Source organism: Hetaerina americana, unplaced genomic scaffold (assembly GCF_022747635.1).
Source record: "Hetaerina americana unplaced genomic scaffold, ioHetAmer1.1.p SCAF_42, whole genome shotgun sequence".
In the NCBI taxonomy this organism is placed as follows: Eukaryota; Metazoa; Arthropoda; class Insecta; order Odonata; family Calopterygidae; genus Hetaerina; species Hetaerina americana.
The window spans coordinates 2,007,627-2,026,207 of NW_027287008.1; the positions used below are offsets into that span (position 1 = coordinate 2,007,627).

Consider the following 18,581-nt stretch of genomic DNA (forward strand, 5'->3'; position numbering starts at 1 on the left):
CCATTCTTTTCCATAACCACATCTTGTAAGTCTCCTGTCTATGCTTGTTCTTTTGCCTCAATGACAAAATTTCAGAGCCATACAAAAACACTCTGTATTAACCCCTCAAGCCGGTATAGGTTTTTAAATTCTTTGGCCCCACTCGGGGTATTTAATTTTTCTAAAATATCTCCCTGTTGCAGCATTGTTGAATATAATTTATATCTTTATAAACATTTATTCTAAAATTTAAAAAAAACTTCCTTATGTTAAATACCTTATTCTATGTGATAAAAATTTTTCTTACATTATATTTTATATTTTCAGTTTTTTTTTCGCCTTTAAGTTTTGAACCTCCATGCTAAAAGTTCAGTTTTTGTGATATAATTTGAAACAATCCTGTAAATATAGGCCTGCATTGCAGTCAGGGCACCAGTATGCTGTATCCCTCCTCTTACCTCATGCGAAGCACACCTGACATCTTCTTTGAAGCCTGGACTTCTTCCTGGTCGGTCGTATCTTTTCAACAAAGTGCCTCTCGACCAATCTTCCTCACTTGAACTTGAACTATCACATCCAATACTCTCACTTCTCTTTCTCCGTCCAGGTGTTCAACTAAATTCTCTATATTACCTTCACTCAAAAAAAGTTTATCCCTCTTGGAATCCATTACAGGAGTTAATAGAAGACTTTTAAACTTCTCTTTCTCAAGAAAGAAATCTAACAACTGAGAATATAGATGGTGGTGAGGCCTTTTGCCCTCGCAACTGTTATGACAAAGCAGACAGAAAGAATGATACACAAATGGTTCCAGAGAAATTAGATTGGGAGATCATATCAAGCAATAAAGACAATTCAAAACCCGAGGGAGAGGGGCGTATGTTGTTACTAATCTTTTTTACATCTCTACGTAAGATTCATCTTATCCTGTTACCTTCTCATTGCAAAAGTTTCTTTACTCAATGTGATTCTTCCTTTAATGCCCTTATTACTTTGCCCATTTGTGTCTGAAAGATTTCCGAAAACATGAAGTATTCGACCTACTCTAATTTATACTCTCTAACTTTAATATTTAACTTAACCTTCCTTTCATTATTACTTGAGAACCCCATGACCTTTACTCTCTTATGATTACTTCTCCTGCGATACTGTTTTTTTCAATTTATCAAGGATTAAATGCATGCCGAATTATTTTTTTTTCAGACCATGTGCCCAGTTTGCTTGGATCGCCTTAAAAATATGATCTTCCTATGTGGACATGGAACGTGCCAGATGTGTGGAGACCGCATGTCAGAGTGCCCTATTTGCCGTAAATCTGTTGAAAAGCGCATCCTATTATATTAGATCGTTTGCTGACCAAGGGGGCTTGTATTTGCATATTATGCTGAGTATAAATTGTTTATAATCAGTAATTTTCACTGTAGTGAGTGCATCTATGCATAGTTTGATAAGAATCTCAGGAGTTGAATTTTTTAACAGTATTTGCTTGTGGCCTAATCAGCAGTTAAGGCATTTTTTTCATGAATGTTTGATAAAACCACCCCATAAATAAATTTAAGTGCAGTAGGAGGTAATAATTGGATGCAAAAAGCTATCCAGCATTGAAGCTGACTCTCTAGCAAAAGACTCTAGAATGTGATCTCAACCATTGTCATTAATTCATTGCTTTGTTGCCTGTTTTAGTGTTTTTGTTAACTTAACTCTTAGTGAGTTTATCTTGGACTGTATATTCTTCCATTTTTTAAGAGGTGCCCCTGTTGTCTTATCAACTGCTGCTTTTTGTAATCCTTGTAATTTGTAGTGGATTGTGTAGCATTATTATCTCTAAAATTTTAAGAAAGATTTATTCATTTAATTGTAAACAAATAATAAGAATCAAAACTTTGTCAACAACAGGTATCCAATCTTCCATTTGAATGTGATGTGCTAAATAGCACTTGTGGGCCTCAGAGTTAGTTTGACAGAGGGGTAAAGTCTACATTTGTTATAGGAATTTATATGTTAATTAGTTATTAGGCATGCCAATTTCAACAGTTTGACTGGACAGTTTATGGTTCATAGGTCCATATATTGGACACAATGTTGTAGGAGGTGAATTATTGTTTCTTGCAGTGTAGTGTGAAAGTCAGTGCATATATTAATGTTGACTTATTTAGGGCATTATTTTTGGCAAATGCTTTGTTAAATCAAAACTTGTGATGAAAAATTTTATTTTTAAGGACCTATGATGTATTTAGAAATCTTTACTTATATGTGGAAATGACAGCAGTGTGGATGAGGGCCCAAGTGCCTACAGAATTTTTATGTAGTATCCTTGGATTGTGGAGGCATACCTTGCTTAATGTTGCTCACTCGTTTGGCTTTATTTTTGCTCTGAGGGCATAAAATGCACCGCCTCACAAAAGACTTAGGCTTTATGAAAAATGAACATAAAGGGAATGATGCAGTATTCATCATGAAATATTTTCTCATTAAGAGAGTATAACATATAAGACATTCAATTGTCAAAAAAATCATGTGTTCTCATTGTATAAAATGATATCTAATTATAGCATTAAAAACACCAATAATAGTGACTACCTGCTTTGCAATTTGATATGTATCATGTCTAAAATGATACCACCACTTATTAAGGACATAATCAAACTCAGGATTAAATGGTTCTTGTTGTAAAAGTAGCTTTTTTAAAGTGCCAAAATTAGTACAACAATAAACATTGTTGAAAGGAAAAAATTACTTGCTTTCAAAGGGTAGATCGTCACAAGTATGGCAGAACTTATAAACTTTTATCATGAAGTAGGGACTTCAGGTCTGGTGTCACTGTATTAGTTTCAGTTTTGCATTACATATATGTTCTATTCTACTTTTTTATATAGGTAATGTTTTTATGCATGATGTGGAAAAGTTTTTGCTATCAATTGTACTATTGTTCCATCATATTAGCGTACATGAATTTTTATGGCAATATCCCAAGGTTATTTAATGTAACAGGAAAATGCCATAGAATTAGTTTTCATTAGTTATCATTAAATTCTGCCTTGGTGCATTTCTCTCCAATCACTGCCATCTCGAATTCCTAACATTTTATGCTCATTTTAATATGACTCAAAAGAATTTGCATCACCTCTCTCCTTTCTTGGTCAGAATAATTAATTACCTCTCATCGTCTTTCCACTTGGCTTTACCGTTAAGATTAAGATTGTCAGTTAATATTTTTCGTGTGAAAAAGTTATCATGTGTGACTGTGAAGTTGATATCTGCCTTGCCATGGACTAAGATTTTGTCATTTTATAGACAAACGTAAATGACTATGTAATACTATCCTAAATAAAATACATTTAATGATATTAAAATTAACAAAAACTTAGCATCCACACTGGTGAGATATTTTAACCATCAGACATTGATTAATTAAATCTTCCAATTTCTTTTGCATATGTATTAAAATAATTATCGAGGAAATACATTTATTTGAAAAATCAATAGTTTGTTACACAAATAGTTTAGATTGATATGGAAGTACCCTTATACTCCTTCCTATCTTAAGATGTAGTTCTAATAGTGAAGAGAGACTTTTAAAAATCTACTCATGAAGCATTTTAGCATGGCAAAGGTTCAATAGAATAATAAATTTAGTAGATGCAGTAGATAGCATTATCCTTTTATAATGTCAATGAATTTGAAGGCATTATGCTTCTTCTTGTTAGGTAGGGTACAAAAGAGGTAGTAAAGCTATCTCTCTAAGGGAGCTAACAGTAATAATTATGGTTGAAGTTAGGCACAAAGTACAAATGGTACCTGGGAAACTAAAGTTGTTGAAGGCATTTTTACACCTGTTAATATTTCCTCAAGTAAATTGTTAAGTGAGGTATGCCTTTCCCTGTTCATGGTTCAATCATGCACCAATGCCAATATTCACCTATTGAAACAAATTACAAATTGTTAATCAAATATTCTAAAATGTTTTGATATGTTATGTGAATATTCACACTATATGTAATTCCACGAGGGCATGTAAATCTGAAATATAAAAAAATGCAATCATGAAAAATCTATTCATAAGTCAATAAAAATGGAAATATCTTTGTAGCTACTAAATTTACCCTCAATCTGTAGTTTTCTTGTTAAAGGTTATCTTTTAGACACTTATTACTGTTTAAACATTTGCAAGGTATGTGTATAATTTACTTGTATGACATGCAAAGTTTCTTGTATCATCTCAGCTATTATTGATAAAAACATCTCCCCATTTGTACAACAGTGGAACTATTATGATAATAAATGCTTCCTTATATAATCTTTTTGTTGAATGCATCATAAAAGAAGCACAAAGAATGTTAAACTATGACTGTTTTCCAATTGTATATCTGTATAGATGTGTGTATCACAGACTAGTCTTTATCATGGCTTCAACCGCTTTTTCCCAGTGCAGATGGTATAATATTTGAAAACAAACCAACTGGTTTTGCTGCTGCTTACCTCCTAGGTATCGCTTTGGCACCAATTTTTATGCTTCATGAAAACATGAACTTCAGTGGCTTTTATGAAAATACTAATTATGTAATATCCTTTTCTTATGTATGAGTGATAATGCTCAATTAAGTCTCCTAATTCACCAATTAAGATCCATTGGTTTTATGGTCTGTGCTTGATAACCAAAGGTTATCACTGAAAAGGGAATGATTTTACACATGGAAATGCACTATTTATAAATAATCTGAAAATACTTTATAGGACCCTCTGTCATTGCCGATATCTAATGAGTAATGAGAAGTGAACATTATGTGGAGTATATTGTATTATTTAAAGTCATACTATGTTAAGTCAAAGAGAACACCATTGCATTGCAACTGAGATGAAAGGATAGGCTACTGGAATGCAGACCACCGGCCACCTTGTGGCATACCTGGTAACTGTTAACCCTTCTAATACACTGAATACTTGGCTTAGGATAAATCAAGTAATGTACCCACAACCAGCTTCTCTTGGATGGAGACCTTAGTGGAGTTGATAGGTGCACAATTGCTATAAGACCTTAAAATGGAGCTTGCATGGAGTGGCCTCACATGCCATGCTGCTAGTGAGCTGATCACAGAGGGTATGTGAAGAGGATGCACTCACATACTCTTTTTTGTGAGAAATCCATATTGATTATTCATGATTTTCCCAAGACTGTCACAATCACCTGCAAGAGACAGCATTTCTCTGCAGGCTGCAATAACTGAGGATTACACCTACTTCCTCACATGCTTTGGCCATTTCATCTCTTGGTATGGTTGCCTTGTTCATTTCAGAAGACCAAGGAGGCTGAACTAAAACCTCAGACTGAATCTAATTCAAGAACATAATTAATGAGTACCATTATGTATGATGAGTTATAATACAGACAGATATATACCGCTGACCAAAGGGGCCCGGGTTCGATACCTGGGCAAGGCAATCTGGGCACCTGGAGCTCCAACCAAGCAATGTGATTTTTCGGGTACCAGGTCTTCCTGGGAAACCATAACCGGCACAGGGGAAGAAAATGGTGTGAATTACCTACCCTACCCTGATGTGTGAATTTCACATGCCGTCGGGCTTAGTGTTGGGTGAACTCTACCATCTCCTACCAAACCGACCTTCGGGTTGATTACTGTGTTTATGGTTTTTATATACACCTAAAGATTTCTGTAAGGAAAAAATGGCCCAACTTCTGTGTGGTCTATGCTTCAGTCAAAGTATTCGCATGCCCCATCATGGCTCTTCTTCAGAAGATAAGGCTGCTAATAGGCTTAGCAAGTTTGAGGTCAAGATCATGCAGGGCAGACAAGTCGATGGATCAGTGTGTGATCTAATTTATGAAATCTTGGATTTTGTTCCTTCCTTAGGTGCATTGTGTAACTTGCCCATTAAGATCTCACCATCACAAACTGAATGGGCATGTGTTCCTTGCATGAGTTAGAGGAGTACAGAATATGCATTCTGATGGCTATGGATACCATGAAAATGTTTTGGTGAAATAAATTTGATTGGACCCACAAACACCTCGTCAGAATCAGCACACTCGCAGACAGAGAATATGTACCATTATGGCTGAAAGAGGGGCACGAAGGTCTCATTTTGAAAAAGTGAGTATTGCCCAATCTAAAGGAATGCGATTCTATAACTTGCCTCAACCCTATGCACAAGGCAATCACATCCATCTTAAATGAATTTATCCCCTAGCACATCCGACCAGTTTGGAATTATATCTACAGCAGAGGAGCTGAAAGCAAGACACTGCAGGATGCCACAACAGCTTACTTGTTGATGGCTGTAATAATGTAATAATAATATTTATCGTCCAGCAGACTGTGTACAGTATTGAGAATACATGACAGGTGTATAGAACATGTCAATGGGATATAGATCACATTATTCCCAAAAAAAAATTCAGATGTAATTTTAACAGGAAAATAAATGCACTTAACTTTTGAATAAATATTAATTTGCACCATAATAACATTTAGTAACCAGATATGCAAATAGATTCCTCTTGAATAGTGAAATTCCCGTTTCATTTTTTATTGCATAGGCCAGGACAACTAGTAATAAACTTTAAAGTGCAACCTATCAAAGGCGTGAATGGACTAACAAATTTTGATGGTGATGAAATTCTACTCGGGTATCTTATCCTGCATGGAATGCTTGTTAAATCTGGAAATTGTACTTTATCCTACCATCTGCAGAACAGACTTTTTTACTAGAGGCCATTACCTATTGCCATGACATCTATGTAGGGAATAGCTTGAGCGCCTCTTCTATTCTGCATCTTCCTACTGTGTGGCTCAAGTTGCAGTTTGGTTGGGGAAACATGTTAGCCCACAGAAAGCATTGGGTCAACTCTCTTTTAACGGATCATCTTAATATGAACACATCCAGTGCAAAAGAACTACATCCAGCCTTGGACATCATACAGTAATGCAGTGGGAATATAGAGGTTTTATTTATTTATTTAGTCCAGAAACAGCATCACACCAATTACATTGGACAAATAAGAAAGAAAAAAACAAGTGACAAAATAAAAACTTGATGCATAAAAACTAGACAATACAAATTAACAAAAACTAAAATAAGTACTGTTTACATACATGAGGGAAACAAAATGATTATTGAAGTAGATGGAGGTCCAAAGAAAGTCAGGAGGGAGTAAGAGCACAGCAGGGATGGATGGAATTGGGTGTTTGGGATGGGTCAAAGTCAGGGAGATGTTTCATCATTGCATTGCAGGCTGATGGAAGTGGAAAGATAAATGAGAATTTAGTGATTGAGAGGCAAGTGGTGACGTAATGAAAGAGGTCATTCAACTGCATTGTATACAAAGGCACTCAAAGAGGGAAAAGGGAAAGAAATTCAATGTCCTATAATTACTGTTGACAATTTTTAAGATAAACTTCATATCGCTCATGGCACAGCAATTAGTATGGGAGGAAATGCTGAGAGAAGACCTGATGTAATTCGGAAGTGTAAATAACGGTGGCGAGGGATGGAGAGTAAGAGATTCAATGGACGATCAAGTAGTTTTAAACAAGTGGGAGGAGCTGTGGCCCAAATTTGGGGGCAGGGCAGGAGAAACACAGGCCCAGAAAAAAGTGCAGAACTGGCAAATTATAAACTTCACTGAATTGATATAATAGGCCCACCGTGATAGCTTTTGAAGAAACACTTTTGATATGATCAGGGAAGTGAAGTTTAGTGCCTAAGATTAAACCAAAATCTTTTTGAATTTTGACTGCTGGAATTATCTGATTATAAATATGATAATCTTAAGCTAGGATTTATTTACGGAGGGTGATAGAAAGAATATGTGTTTCATAGGACTTATGTTTAGACACCAATTATTGGACCATGCAGCAAGAGTGTTGAGGGCCTTCTACAACCTAGTGATGTTGTCGAAGGAATCGACTTGATTGAAATTTTTGCGGTCATCCGCATAGAGGAGAATATAGCATGATGCAGTTGTAACTGTTTTAACTAAGTCTTCTATGTATAAAGCAAATAACAATGGATCCAGGACACTCATTTGGGGAACACCAGATGTTACGGGGACAAGAGAAGAGTGAACCCATAAATTACCACATGATACTCCCTGTTTGTTAAGAATGAAGTCATAACTTCTAGAATAATTTCTAGAAATTCACCATGAATATTTAAATCATACTCCAGGTTGTAGAGTAGCGATTGGTGATTTATTTTTTTGGAAGCTTTTGCAAAATAAATGTAGCAGGCATTCAATTGAGATGGATACTGCAAAATTGAAAGGTAGCTTAATGCCAATGATCCAGGAAGGAACCTTAATGTTGCTCGTCAGAAATGAAGGGTAGCATGAAATATAAAAGTCTTTACTGTATAATATGCCCACAGGTAATTAGTTGATGGAATGGGAAGAAGGGAGATTGGCTGGTTAGACTCAATGGAAGATTTTTTACCAGATTTCAGTAAAGTGAAAAATTGCCTATTTTCCAGATTGTGGGGAAATATCCCTCTAGGAAGCAATGGTTAAAAGGATGGGAACAGGGATGGCCAAGGCATTGGCAGCACTTCTCAAAAGCATGGCAACCAGCTGATCAGAGCCAGTTGCACGGGTGATCTTAATGGAGGTCAGCACTTTAAGGTATTCATCAGGGGAAGTAAAAAGTGATGAGGGAGAATGGGGATAAATACATTTTAAATGGACTTTTGAAGTATCCATATGAATGTATCTGTTTGAAGTATCCTGGTTAGCCATGCAAGTGGTTTGAAAATATTTGCTGATAAGCTTGAAAAGGAGATAGGATTAAGATTGGAAATGTGTGCCCTGGGAGACTAGCAAGGAATGTAACTCTTTTGCAGAAACATCATTCAAGCGGAGTGGATGCTTATATACGAGGTTAATTTGAAAATTTCTTGGAATTGAATATAAATAAAGGACTTATTTCAGTGAAACTTTTTTATTTTTCAATGTAGTCCCTCTGTACACTGATGCACTTGGTTGAGCGATATTCCAATGTCTTGATTCCATATGGAAAATTAGATTCCTTCTGACTTGCAATATACCTGTCTACTATGGCTGTTAGTTCTTTGTTTGAAGAGAATCTCCATCCACTGAGAAATATTTGATCTTGGGGAAGAGTCAGTAATTTGATGAAGCCATATCAGGTGAATAAGATTTAGTATGTAGTTAACGTTCTCTCTAGCAATTAATGATGCATGGAAAAAAGCAATCCTGTTGCTGCTTTCAAGGCTTGACTTAACTGTTTCCTTGAGGCAGTGGAACAATCAGCCCAGACATCAATAGTGGTTTTCCATGGTGAACTATTAATAAGTTTATTAATTAAAAAGCTATAAAAAGTCAAATATTTAAGAGTTAATAATTTACAAAATAGTTGAGTTTTAAAGCAAAAAGTGAGATTCTGTGACAAGAACAGGCAAACTTGAACTTTTCTTCAAACTTCACCCCGGTAAATCACTCATTTCATATTTTTTATTACAAGTAAATCAAAAATATAGTTATTTCTATCTTTTTCTTTGCCTTTATATTGAAAATTGAATTTGTTTATGAGTTGAACCCCAGGCTTTTCCTCTAAATCTTATATTTTCCTGAGAAGTGAATGAAAACAAATGCCCCATGAAGTTTTCCAACGCTTAGCTCTTCTAGAAGTAATTTAGAAATTTTTAAACTAATTATATTATTTTTCAACCTCCTTCTTTGCTGGCACTTGCCCTTGTGACCAGATCCTTATTGGCCTGAATCAAGATAGGCTCTTACAAACTTAATTTTGTTATTTATTTGGCATTAGTTCAAAAACAGCACTTTAGCCTTTACATCAGACTTTAAACAGTGATATAACAGTATTACAATCACATCCACCCAAGCCCCAGCACCACCCAAGCACCACCTAGGTGGGAATCAAACCCACAACCTCTGGATTGGCAGGCGAGGACGTTACCCCGCCATCACTGGGGTTGGCGAACAGTTATAATTATTCCACATTTTATTGTATTGCAAGGTTGAAGGAAAAAATAATTGCCTTGTAGGAAGACAGTCTTTTTGATTCCTAGGCTTTGTATTCCTTATTTTTTGCATGTGCGAGTATTTAACATAAATGGAACAATTGCGGAACGTTATGAATATATTCTCTCCTTTGTAGTAGTAGTTTTTAGGGGAGGCAACCGACTGCTGAGGTCATTTGCGCCATAGGGGATGGACAGGAAAGGATGAAGGGTGGAGAGAAACCCGGCGTCGGCATTAGCCTACTCTTTGCGAAAGGCGCCAAGGGGTCCGCAGTTTAACGTCCCAACCGACGGACGGCGTACACACTCAAAGTGCTCTCCACAAAGCACCTCAAGTAGGGATCGAGATACCTCTGAAAAATATTCAACACTGCCGGGATTTGAACCTGGTTCCTCTGGGTGGGAAGCCAGTACGTTAGCCCCCGCACCATCTCGATCCCCCTATCCTTTGTTATGTGTGTATTATGAAAGTAATCTTTATTCTTTTAACACGAAGATATTAATAGGCATGCGATAGTTTAGTGAGAAGAGCCCTGAGCTACTGACCGGAGGGCCCAGGGATGCCTCTGGGCACCCTCAGCTGTGTGTCCAGGGTATGAGATTTTTCAGGTACCAGATCTCCTGGGCAATCACTGGCAGAACAGGGAAAGGATCTGGGCCCCTATTCTGATATGTGAATTTCACAAGGCATTGGGCTAAGAATTGCCTGAACTCTAGACTATCCTATCAAAGTGACCTTGGGGCTGATAACTGTAAAAGATGACTGATAACTATCCATATATGGTAAATACTTATCTAAATGGCCATCTAGGGCAATCATGGACACTAAACCACTGGCTAAAATAAATCTCCATTTACTAGTAGTTTAAGGTGTAGTTAGATAATCAGTACATTTACGGTAATATGGTTTCCATTGCGTCGGACTATAACCGAGAAATTCACTCGAAAATCGAGTTTTAATGAATTTTCTTGCACATTTTCGAGCGAGCGGAGAAAACTTTCACTGATGGCAAACGAAATTATTCAGGCGAAATTTACGGTAACTTCGAAGCATGTAAAGTTTTTTTTCGAAAAAACCTTCAACTGTATCAGATAACTCCAAGAGGCGAAGTAACTAAAGCGTTCTGTACAAATAGTCTACGTCAGGTGGGCGCATCCAAGGTTAATCTGAGAGTGGTACATCCGCAGTGTCTGGAGCTTATTAGTCAATGCCGTCCACACACGTGGAACTGGTAATGAAAATTAAGTTAAGCTTTGAAAAGAAAAGTGCTTGGAATCTACGTTAAAATCACGCGAAAATTATAGAGGTCAACTGTTATACGGTTGACTTATAGTGGGCGGTAGGGTTAATATTAAGTTATACAGAAGGAAAACTCCTTGGTGTAATAATATTTTCCAGCAGTCGTAATGTTTCTTGATTAAAAATAAAATATAAGGCAAAAATAGCGCACTGAGCGCTCACTTAAATCTTACGAGGCAATTAGTTTGCAGGGATCGAATCGCACACCAGGGATAATCTCAAGTAAGCACACCGCACCCACCCGTAGGATGGAATTAGAAATTGGGGATAAATGGACGATAACTATGGTCGTTTACACCTCTTGAACCTTGCAAAATTTTTCCAGAGCGGTTTTTCTACGTGCCAATAAAAATTATAAATGACAACCCGATCACTGCTTTAATCCGCATCAAAGGGAAGTTAGCATACATTTAATAGGCTAGTTCTGCTTAGAAATTGAATGACGTAGCTGGGTGGGACTTCGGGGTCATCAAACGGGTTATCACGTCGGGGGCTTGTCTTAAGTCTCTCTTGGTGTTAAGCCACTCGCGTATAATCCGATATTTATCACATTTTAGGAGATCATTCTTTTAGAGATGCTCGAGACATCTCCTGACGAAGTTTTATAAATACCGCACTTTGCGAAATATTCTTCTTAAAGGACATGATAACCGCAGCATGTTGCCTCGAGGTCTCAGTAAGTTAAATTTGGGTGGTTTGTCAAAAGGAAATTACTAGAAACCTCGAGTCGTAAGCAGGCAAGAGTTCTACGAAAGTAAGGAACTTACTATTCTCCCGTTGAAATCCTCAAAATCTCTTATCAAGAACTTAACCTAGAGCCATTAAGACATTAATTAATAGTTATCAGCTACGATGAATGCAAGTGCAACTTTTTCGGCGCAATAAATACACAATCGAGAATACAATCCCACCACCGACACTAGAAAATACGAGTAAGTTCCAATGCATGGCCAACAGTAGGGCTTTGCACAAATTTCGCATGGAATCCTTCCAGGAGTGTGTACGTGCTCTGTTAGACTGAAGGTGGCAGAAATCGTAATGCATTATCTCAATTACCCTTGCGAGATGTTTCCTTGATGTACATACGTGAAAAGGTGTCATGGACTACAAAATATTTTTTCTACAAATTGGACTGCAATAAATAAATAGCGAATGCTATAACGAGTATTCCCTGAAAAAAATACATGATGAAGTTGGTCCATGTCTAACTGGATTGGTAGGATCGGGTTGCTTCCAACCTGATTGGCAAGCTCCCACTAAATCTATTGAGGTAAAATTTTTGGGTTTTCCACAGGGACGACACTGAAAGATATTTTGCTGTGAAAACCAAAGGAATAACTGAATGGAAAGACAATCAAATCAATTAGTTCATACATTTAAATTTTACTCCCCAACATAAGTATTAAAGAGATACATATAATGGATTTTGACCTAATTTACATTGAAGTTACCGGAGTTATATCATTGGAAGAATAAGAACTCAGCTTGCAATAAATAATGTTTCTTTTGTAATAGAACTTTTACCCAGTAATAACTAAAATACCTCCCGTGAAATTATTTATGCACCTCTTCTGCCTTGGTGTTTATACATTTGTATTGATTTACAGCTATTTTTTTCTTTCTTGAATGTCGCTTATCTGTATATTAAGACTGACTGGAGAACAACGCAATCTCCGCAAGTCAAACGGCGCGGTCATCACGTGAATTTCGATAACATGTCCCTCTGAACGATGTCGCAGAAGTTGTAATTAATTAGTGATTCATTTGTTCCAAATTATCCTTTTATCGTATTAAGTGATAATCATATGGACTTGTCCAGGTCATCATAGCAGTCTAGGGTTAAACCTGTCCCCCTAATACTGCCGTTACGTTGCAATTTAGATCTGCGTATAGAAATATGTGGTCGGCGTGCGTCAGTCATGGACGCGGGAGCCAAAAGGTTTTTGTATTCTGATAATACTTGAAAATAATATTTGCAATGGCTATCGCTAACCTGGAATACTGATATTTTTCAGTTCTCTACGCTTTTGCGGCGGTTTCAAAGCACCTTAGTGATAGCGGAACACAACAATGAAAAGTTAAATCCCATAACCTTAAATACATTGACTGCTGCTAAAAAAGTAGGAGGCGAAGTCACAGTTCTCGTTGCAGGAACGAAATGTGGACCAGTAAGTCCAGTGCACTTCCAGCTGGCTATTAATTATATTGCAAAAGATTTGTATGTACATTTTTAATTTAAACTCTGTTGTAGGTAGCCGAACAGCTCTCGAAAGCATCTGGATTATCCCGCGTTCTTGTTGCTGAAAACGATGCCTTTACTGGCTTTTTGCCCGAGAGTTTAACCCCATTAATTTTAGCATCTCAGAAACAGTTCAATTTTACTCATATCTTGGCTGGAGCCACTGCCTTCGGTAAATCACTTCTCCCTCGAGTTGCAGCTAAGTTGGATGTATCCCCAATTTCGGAGATTATCGATGTCAAGGGTCCCGATACCTTCGTGAGGACAATATATGCCGGTGAGTCTGCCTGCTACATGTGAATTAGATTATTGAAGTTATATATCGCTAGAGAATTATCTAATAACCCTGATCTCATTTTTAATGCTCCAAAATATCTTAATATTTAATGCGAGTACATGGTATCTGCAGGTGTCGTATGATGGAATTCTTTGGTTCGCAGGAAATGCAATTCTTACCCTGAAATGCAAGGACCCCATCAAAGTGATAACGGTACGTGGAACGAATTTTGAAGCTGCCAAGTTGGAAGGTGGCAGTTCTAAAACAGAAACGGCGCCTGCAGGAGAGTACAAAACTGACCTGGCCCAATTTGTTAGCCAGGAACTCACGAAAAGCGATCGCCCAGAACTTACAAGTGCCAAAGTAATTGTGAGTGGAGGTAAGTACCTGTGGAAATATTTGAGCAACTAGAATCGTGCGTGAAACCTTGTATACAGCAATGTTAAAAAAGATTGGCTTTTAGTTTTCGTCAAACTTGTGTTCACCTTTGTGAATAGGAACCAATATGAATTGGTTTTAGTTCCTGTAAGAAAATTTATTGAATTGGCATCATCATATCTTAAATAATTTGATGATAGTCTGCTGAGTTTTTAAACTAAAAATAATGTATTACACAATACATATAGTTGTATTTAATGTCCATATTTAGATTATGTGCACTGTGGTTTGTCACATTCAAATGCTATGCTTTTTTTTTATTAATGCTGTCATCTTATACTAGGACGTGGGATGAAATCTGGAGAAAATTTCAAGCTGTTGTATGACCTTGCTGACAAATTGAATGCTGCAGTTGGTGCTTCACGTGCTGCAGTAGATGCTGGATATGTTCCAAATGACCTTCAGATTGGCCAAACTGGAAAAATCGTTGCACCTGTGAGCTATCTTTTATCCTATACAAAATAAGCACTTACTATTTGGTTTCTGTTGAATTTTTAAGTTGCAGATACATTTGAACAGAATTTATTCTAATCTTAAAACAGGTTGAGATATATTTTGTGGAATATCTCTGAGCAGGAATAGGAATTAGCAGAATATACATTTAGTACCTTACCTTTAATGAAAGAGAAAAGGTGTGTTGTCCAGAAGCTTTTAATTTTTTTTCAGATTGTCAGTTATGTATATCGTTTCCATTGCTTTATAATACACTTATCGATTATACCATGGGCTCTTTAGTTATTTGATGCTATAAAACACAGTTTACAATTGTTGTAATAGAATGAAAAATTCATAAGTTGCTTGCGCTTATAACATTTTTCTACATTCATCTCATGTGCAATGAATACTTCATTCTATTTTAGACAAATAAGGTTTGTCTTTCCTGATACTTGAATGTGGAATTTTGACTAATTTTTGATTTACTTGGTTCTCCTTAAGCCGTCATATATGTGGCCAAGTGTATTAGTATTTTGGCTCATTATGATATAAGGAAAAACCTTGAAAGAAATTGGATGTGAGAAGATGCTAATAAGATATGTTAGCTTAGAAGTTAAGAACAGCTCAACCTTGGCTTCATAAATAATAATAAATAATCATAAATTGTTCAAGGGAAGTATCAGTATTGTAATTATTGCCCATTTCATGGTAATTATTTCCAAAGGATTTTCACTTCGCCAGATAAGCCAGGAATTCATTGGGTTAAATTTTAATAGTTTTATGAACTATTTCCTGTTTAATTTTTCAATGGCATCTCATTCTACTTAAGTTTTTTGCTTGAAAATGTATTGTAATGCTTGGGGAAACTCTTGTATGTGAATCTGGCATGAGTTAATAATGTAAGTATTATAATTAAGAAATATCTTGTTCTTTGCCAAATTTACATGAATCTATCACTTACAATTTGTAGAGAATTGCCCATTGTCTTCTAATACTTGCATATTTCTATTTAAGCCTGCTAGATGTTAATTTATTGAATTTTATTGGGGCGAGGTTGACCCTGTATAAAGCCTCTCCTTTTATGTAACCCTTAGACATAACATTGAAGACTTTTGCAAACACCTATGTGCTAGGTGGAGGAAAACCCACCTAGGTGGGATTGGAACCAATGGCCTCTGGGTTAGCAGGCGAGGATGTTACCCCACGGCTGGCAAAATGTTGGTGTAATGAATAGTAGTAATTCACAGGAAAATAGATAATCACTGTCAAAATAGTTGCATCATATTGACGTTTTAGTGAAATTATAACAACTCTATTTACAAAGAGCACCTGTCCTGTGAAATCTCTGGAAAAAGGTGGAGGGTATAAATGAAACATTCCTCGGTTGGGTTGATAAATATCTCCTAGTGAAAGTTATTTTCTATATTTATATTATATCAATAATCATCATTAACCCTTTGACGTTAAAATCCAGCCCAGTGTTAGACTTCGCCCATCTCTTGAGAGTTTTGAGCTGAGACTAAATTAAATTGTTCCTATATGGCATGTACTTACGAAGGACAGGAAGTGATTAAAAAATTGGGAAGGGATAAGGGAATTAATGGCAGTTCAAGTTCTGATTGACCGGTAAAAACTCTGTGAGCATGGTGTTATTGTTATCATAAAATCTCTTCAGATTCATGAACTTTTCATACTATACCGAAGAGAATAGGTACTTTTAAGGTGGAGTAACAGAAGACACTTGACTAGTTTCAACATAGACATATTTTGCTGGATATCAGTGTTTTATTGGTTTTTCACATGTTGCTGTGCTCTGAAATAGTGAATTACTCATTGAGGTGGGAAACTTTACTATTATTATTGTTGATATTGCAATCAATTTTTAAATTTAATTGGTCTAAAATAGACTTAACTAATCAAAATATTGTTGTCTACAGATATTATTTTCCACCTCAAAATGGGTGTGACTGGCTAAGGACATGGGCATATGATTGTTTCCCCCATGTGATAATCAAGGATATGCATTTAAGTTATTTATTATTCAAATTTGGATTAGCCTTCCAATTGATATTTTCACTGAGTCCATCCTGTTAGAGGTCTTGCAAATGATAAAAATTTATGATGGTAATTATAATGTCACTGTTTTGCCAAGACATTGCTCCTTGTAAAAATGTGTGGCTTCTGAATAGTTCTTCACGTTAGGCACTTTCAACTAGCTCTCTTTAGGGTTCTTTATTACAACCGGTCTAACTCCATTTAATAATAAATGAATATTTCTTTATAGGAGCTCTACATAGCAGTTGGGATTTCTGGTGCCATTCAACATTTGGCAGGCATGAAAGATTCCAAAACAATTGTTGCAATCAATAAAGATCCAGAGGCACCCATTTTTCAAGTTGCCGACCATGGTTTAGTAGCCGATTTGTTCAAAGCTGTACCGGAGTTAACCCAGAAGCTCTAGGAAATCGACAGAAATCTATTTTTTCAATGAATTATTTTTGAAATGTTCTTAATTTTGTCCATAAATTTTATTTTTATAATCAATCACCATGGAATGTATTTGTATCCGAAACCATGAGTAAAATAACTATCAAATAACTGTAAACATACTTCAATAAAATCAGTCTTTGTAATCACCTCTGTATACAACAATGTTCTTTTCAGTTTCGTATATCTTCACTTCATAGAGCACTGATGGGTCAGGAAGCTCATTTTTAAGATTATTCCAAATGAAAACTGCAACATTTTCTGTCGTTGACACTACTTCTTTGAAGTATGGAACGTCCTTATCTAAATGCTTATGATCCATTGGTTTCATAATAGCATGGTCCATATAGATTTTCAAGTCATTGATGTTCATTACCATTCCGGTAGCAGGATCTACGGGACCTCGGAGAGTTACTTCCACTGAAAAAAAGACGCCAATATAAACCTTATTTATAATTCATTGAATTACAAGTAGGAGGGATAAACATACCAACGTAATTATGGCCATGGCCGTGAAAATTGTTGCACTTTCCATATGTTTCCCTATTTTCTTCATCTGTCAACTGTGGACTAAAATAATCGGTTACTTCGTTCAGTACATGTACTTGGATAGTTAATTCTCTAAAATTTTCAAATATTTACCTGTGAAGCCTATGGCAGGCACTGAATATTTCCTTTCTCGTAAGAAATGCAATTGGCATGGACATTGCTACGTTAGTAAGAACTAGCACACACTCCGTTAAAGGTTAAATCCTTGATCGAGTATTTCAATCCGTGTTGTTTGCGACGGTTCCTACTCAACGGCTAATCTCGATGTTAAAAAAAATGTAAATCTTGGTGTCTATGTCAGAGTACCCAAAGAAATCTCAACGTTGTGCCTATTACATAACCAAAAAGAGAGAAGCCGTTATGGACCTGAATTTAGAATATTCATTTCGTTACGCAGAAGGTTGAATATTGCGAAATATATTTATCAATAACCTCAAGTTTCAATTTCCCTTCTTTTCAAATAGCGAATAAAATTATATTTCCTTTAATTTGCAATAAAAAAATCACGTCTACCGTGAAAGTAACTGTATATTCATAAATTAATATACGATGATTATATTATTACATAAATATATCATTTTAGCTAATTTATTTTTCATATTTATTTCATAAATTTATATTTCTCACAAGCTTTTTAAAAAATTACTTACATAGTAAATAAATTGAAAGTGTTTTCGAGTTGAACACTTTTTCGTCTGCTATTCACATATTCGGTCAACATATGTTAGACACTTGTGGTGCGAACTTGAAATCCGTATAGAAATCTTTGATTTGACTGCATTGGAAAATCTGTGTTTTTATTTTTCCACTAGAGATTGAAACACCAACACTAATCGGACAAAATAATTATATTTTGACAAGAA

At 36.0% G+C, this 18,581-nt stretch overlaps 3 protein-coding genes across 3 annotated transcripts in view; 2 read left to right on the plus strand and 1 right to left on the minus strand.

The window, feature by feature from the left end:
• Positions 1-4,254, plus strand: part of LOC139692857 (E3 ubiquitin-protein ligase MIB1-like) — a 142,477-nt gene extending 138,223 nt beyond the window's left edge. Inside the window, exon 9 of the mRNA XM_071591171.1 lies at positions 1,183-4,254. Within this exon, the coding sequence (XP_071447272.1) occupies positions 1,183-1,323 (141 nt within the window). The 3' untranslated portion in view covers positions 1,324-4,254. The remainder of the gene's footprint in view (positions 1-1,182) is intronic.
• An 8,811-nt stretch (positions 4,255-13,065) lies between these two features.
• wal (electron transfer flavoprotein subunit alpha wal) lies at positions 13,066-17,318 on the plus strand. Its single transcript, XM_071591097.1, has 6 exons — positions 13,066-13,232; positions 13,309-13,461; positions 13,545-13,809; positions 13,973-14,188; positions 14,531-14,682; positions 16,967-17,318. The coding sequence occupies exons 1-6, from the start codon at positions 13,191-13,193 to the stop codon at positions 17,141-17,143; spliced, it is 1,005 nt and encodes a 334-aa protein (XP_071447198.1). The 5' UTR covers positions 13,066-13,190; the 3' UTR covers positions 17,144-17,318.
• Positions 17,293-18,567, minus strand: pr (6-pyruvoyl tetrahydrobiopterin synthase purple). Its single transcript, XM_071591099.1, has 4 exons — positions 18,369-18,567; positions 17,812-18,047; positions 17,660-17,739; positions 17,293-17,589 (listed from the first exon to the last, which is right to left on the minus strand). The coding sequence occupies exons 2-4, from the start codon at positions 17,874-17,876 to the stop codon at positions 17,303-17,305; spliced, it is 432 nt and encodes a 143-aa protein (XP_071447200.1). The 5' UTR covers positions 17,877-18,047; positions 18,369-18,567; the 3' UTR covers positions 17,293-17,302.
• Between the last annotated feature and the right edge of the window lie 14 nt (positions 18,568-18,581).

Coding starts and splice junctions, on each gene's coding strand:
- wal (XM_071591097.1), top strand. CDS start 13,191: ATGTGGTCGGCGTGCGTCAGTCATGGACGCGGGAGCCAAAAG. Junction 13,233..13,308: donor ATGGACGCGGGAGCCAAAAG/GTTTTTGTATTC, acceptor GATATTTTTCAG/TTCTCTACGCTTTTGCGGCG. Junction 14,683..16,966: donor CTGGAAAAATCGTTGCACCT/GTGAGCTATCTT, acceptor ATTTCTTTATAG/GAGCTCTACATAGCAGTTGG.
- pr (XM_071591099.1), bottom strand. CDS start 17,876: ATGTCCATGCCAATTGCATTTCTTACGAGAAAGGAAATATTCAGTGCC. Junction 17,740..17,811: donor GCCTGCCATAGGCTTCACAG/GTAAATATTTGA, acceptor CGATTATTTTAG/TCCACAGTTGACAGATGAAG. Junction 17,590..17,659: donor CCATGGCCATAATTACGTTG/GTATGTTTATCC, acceptor TCTTTTTTTCAG/TGGAAGTAACTCTCCGAGGT.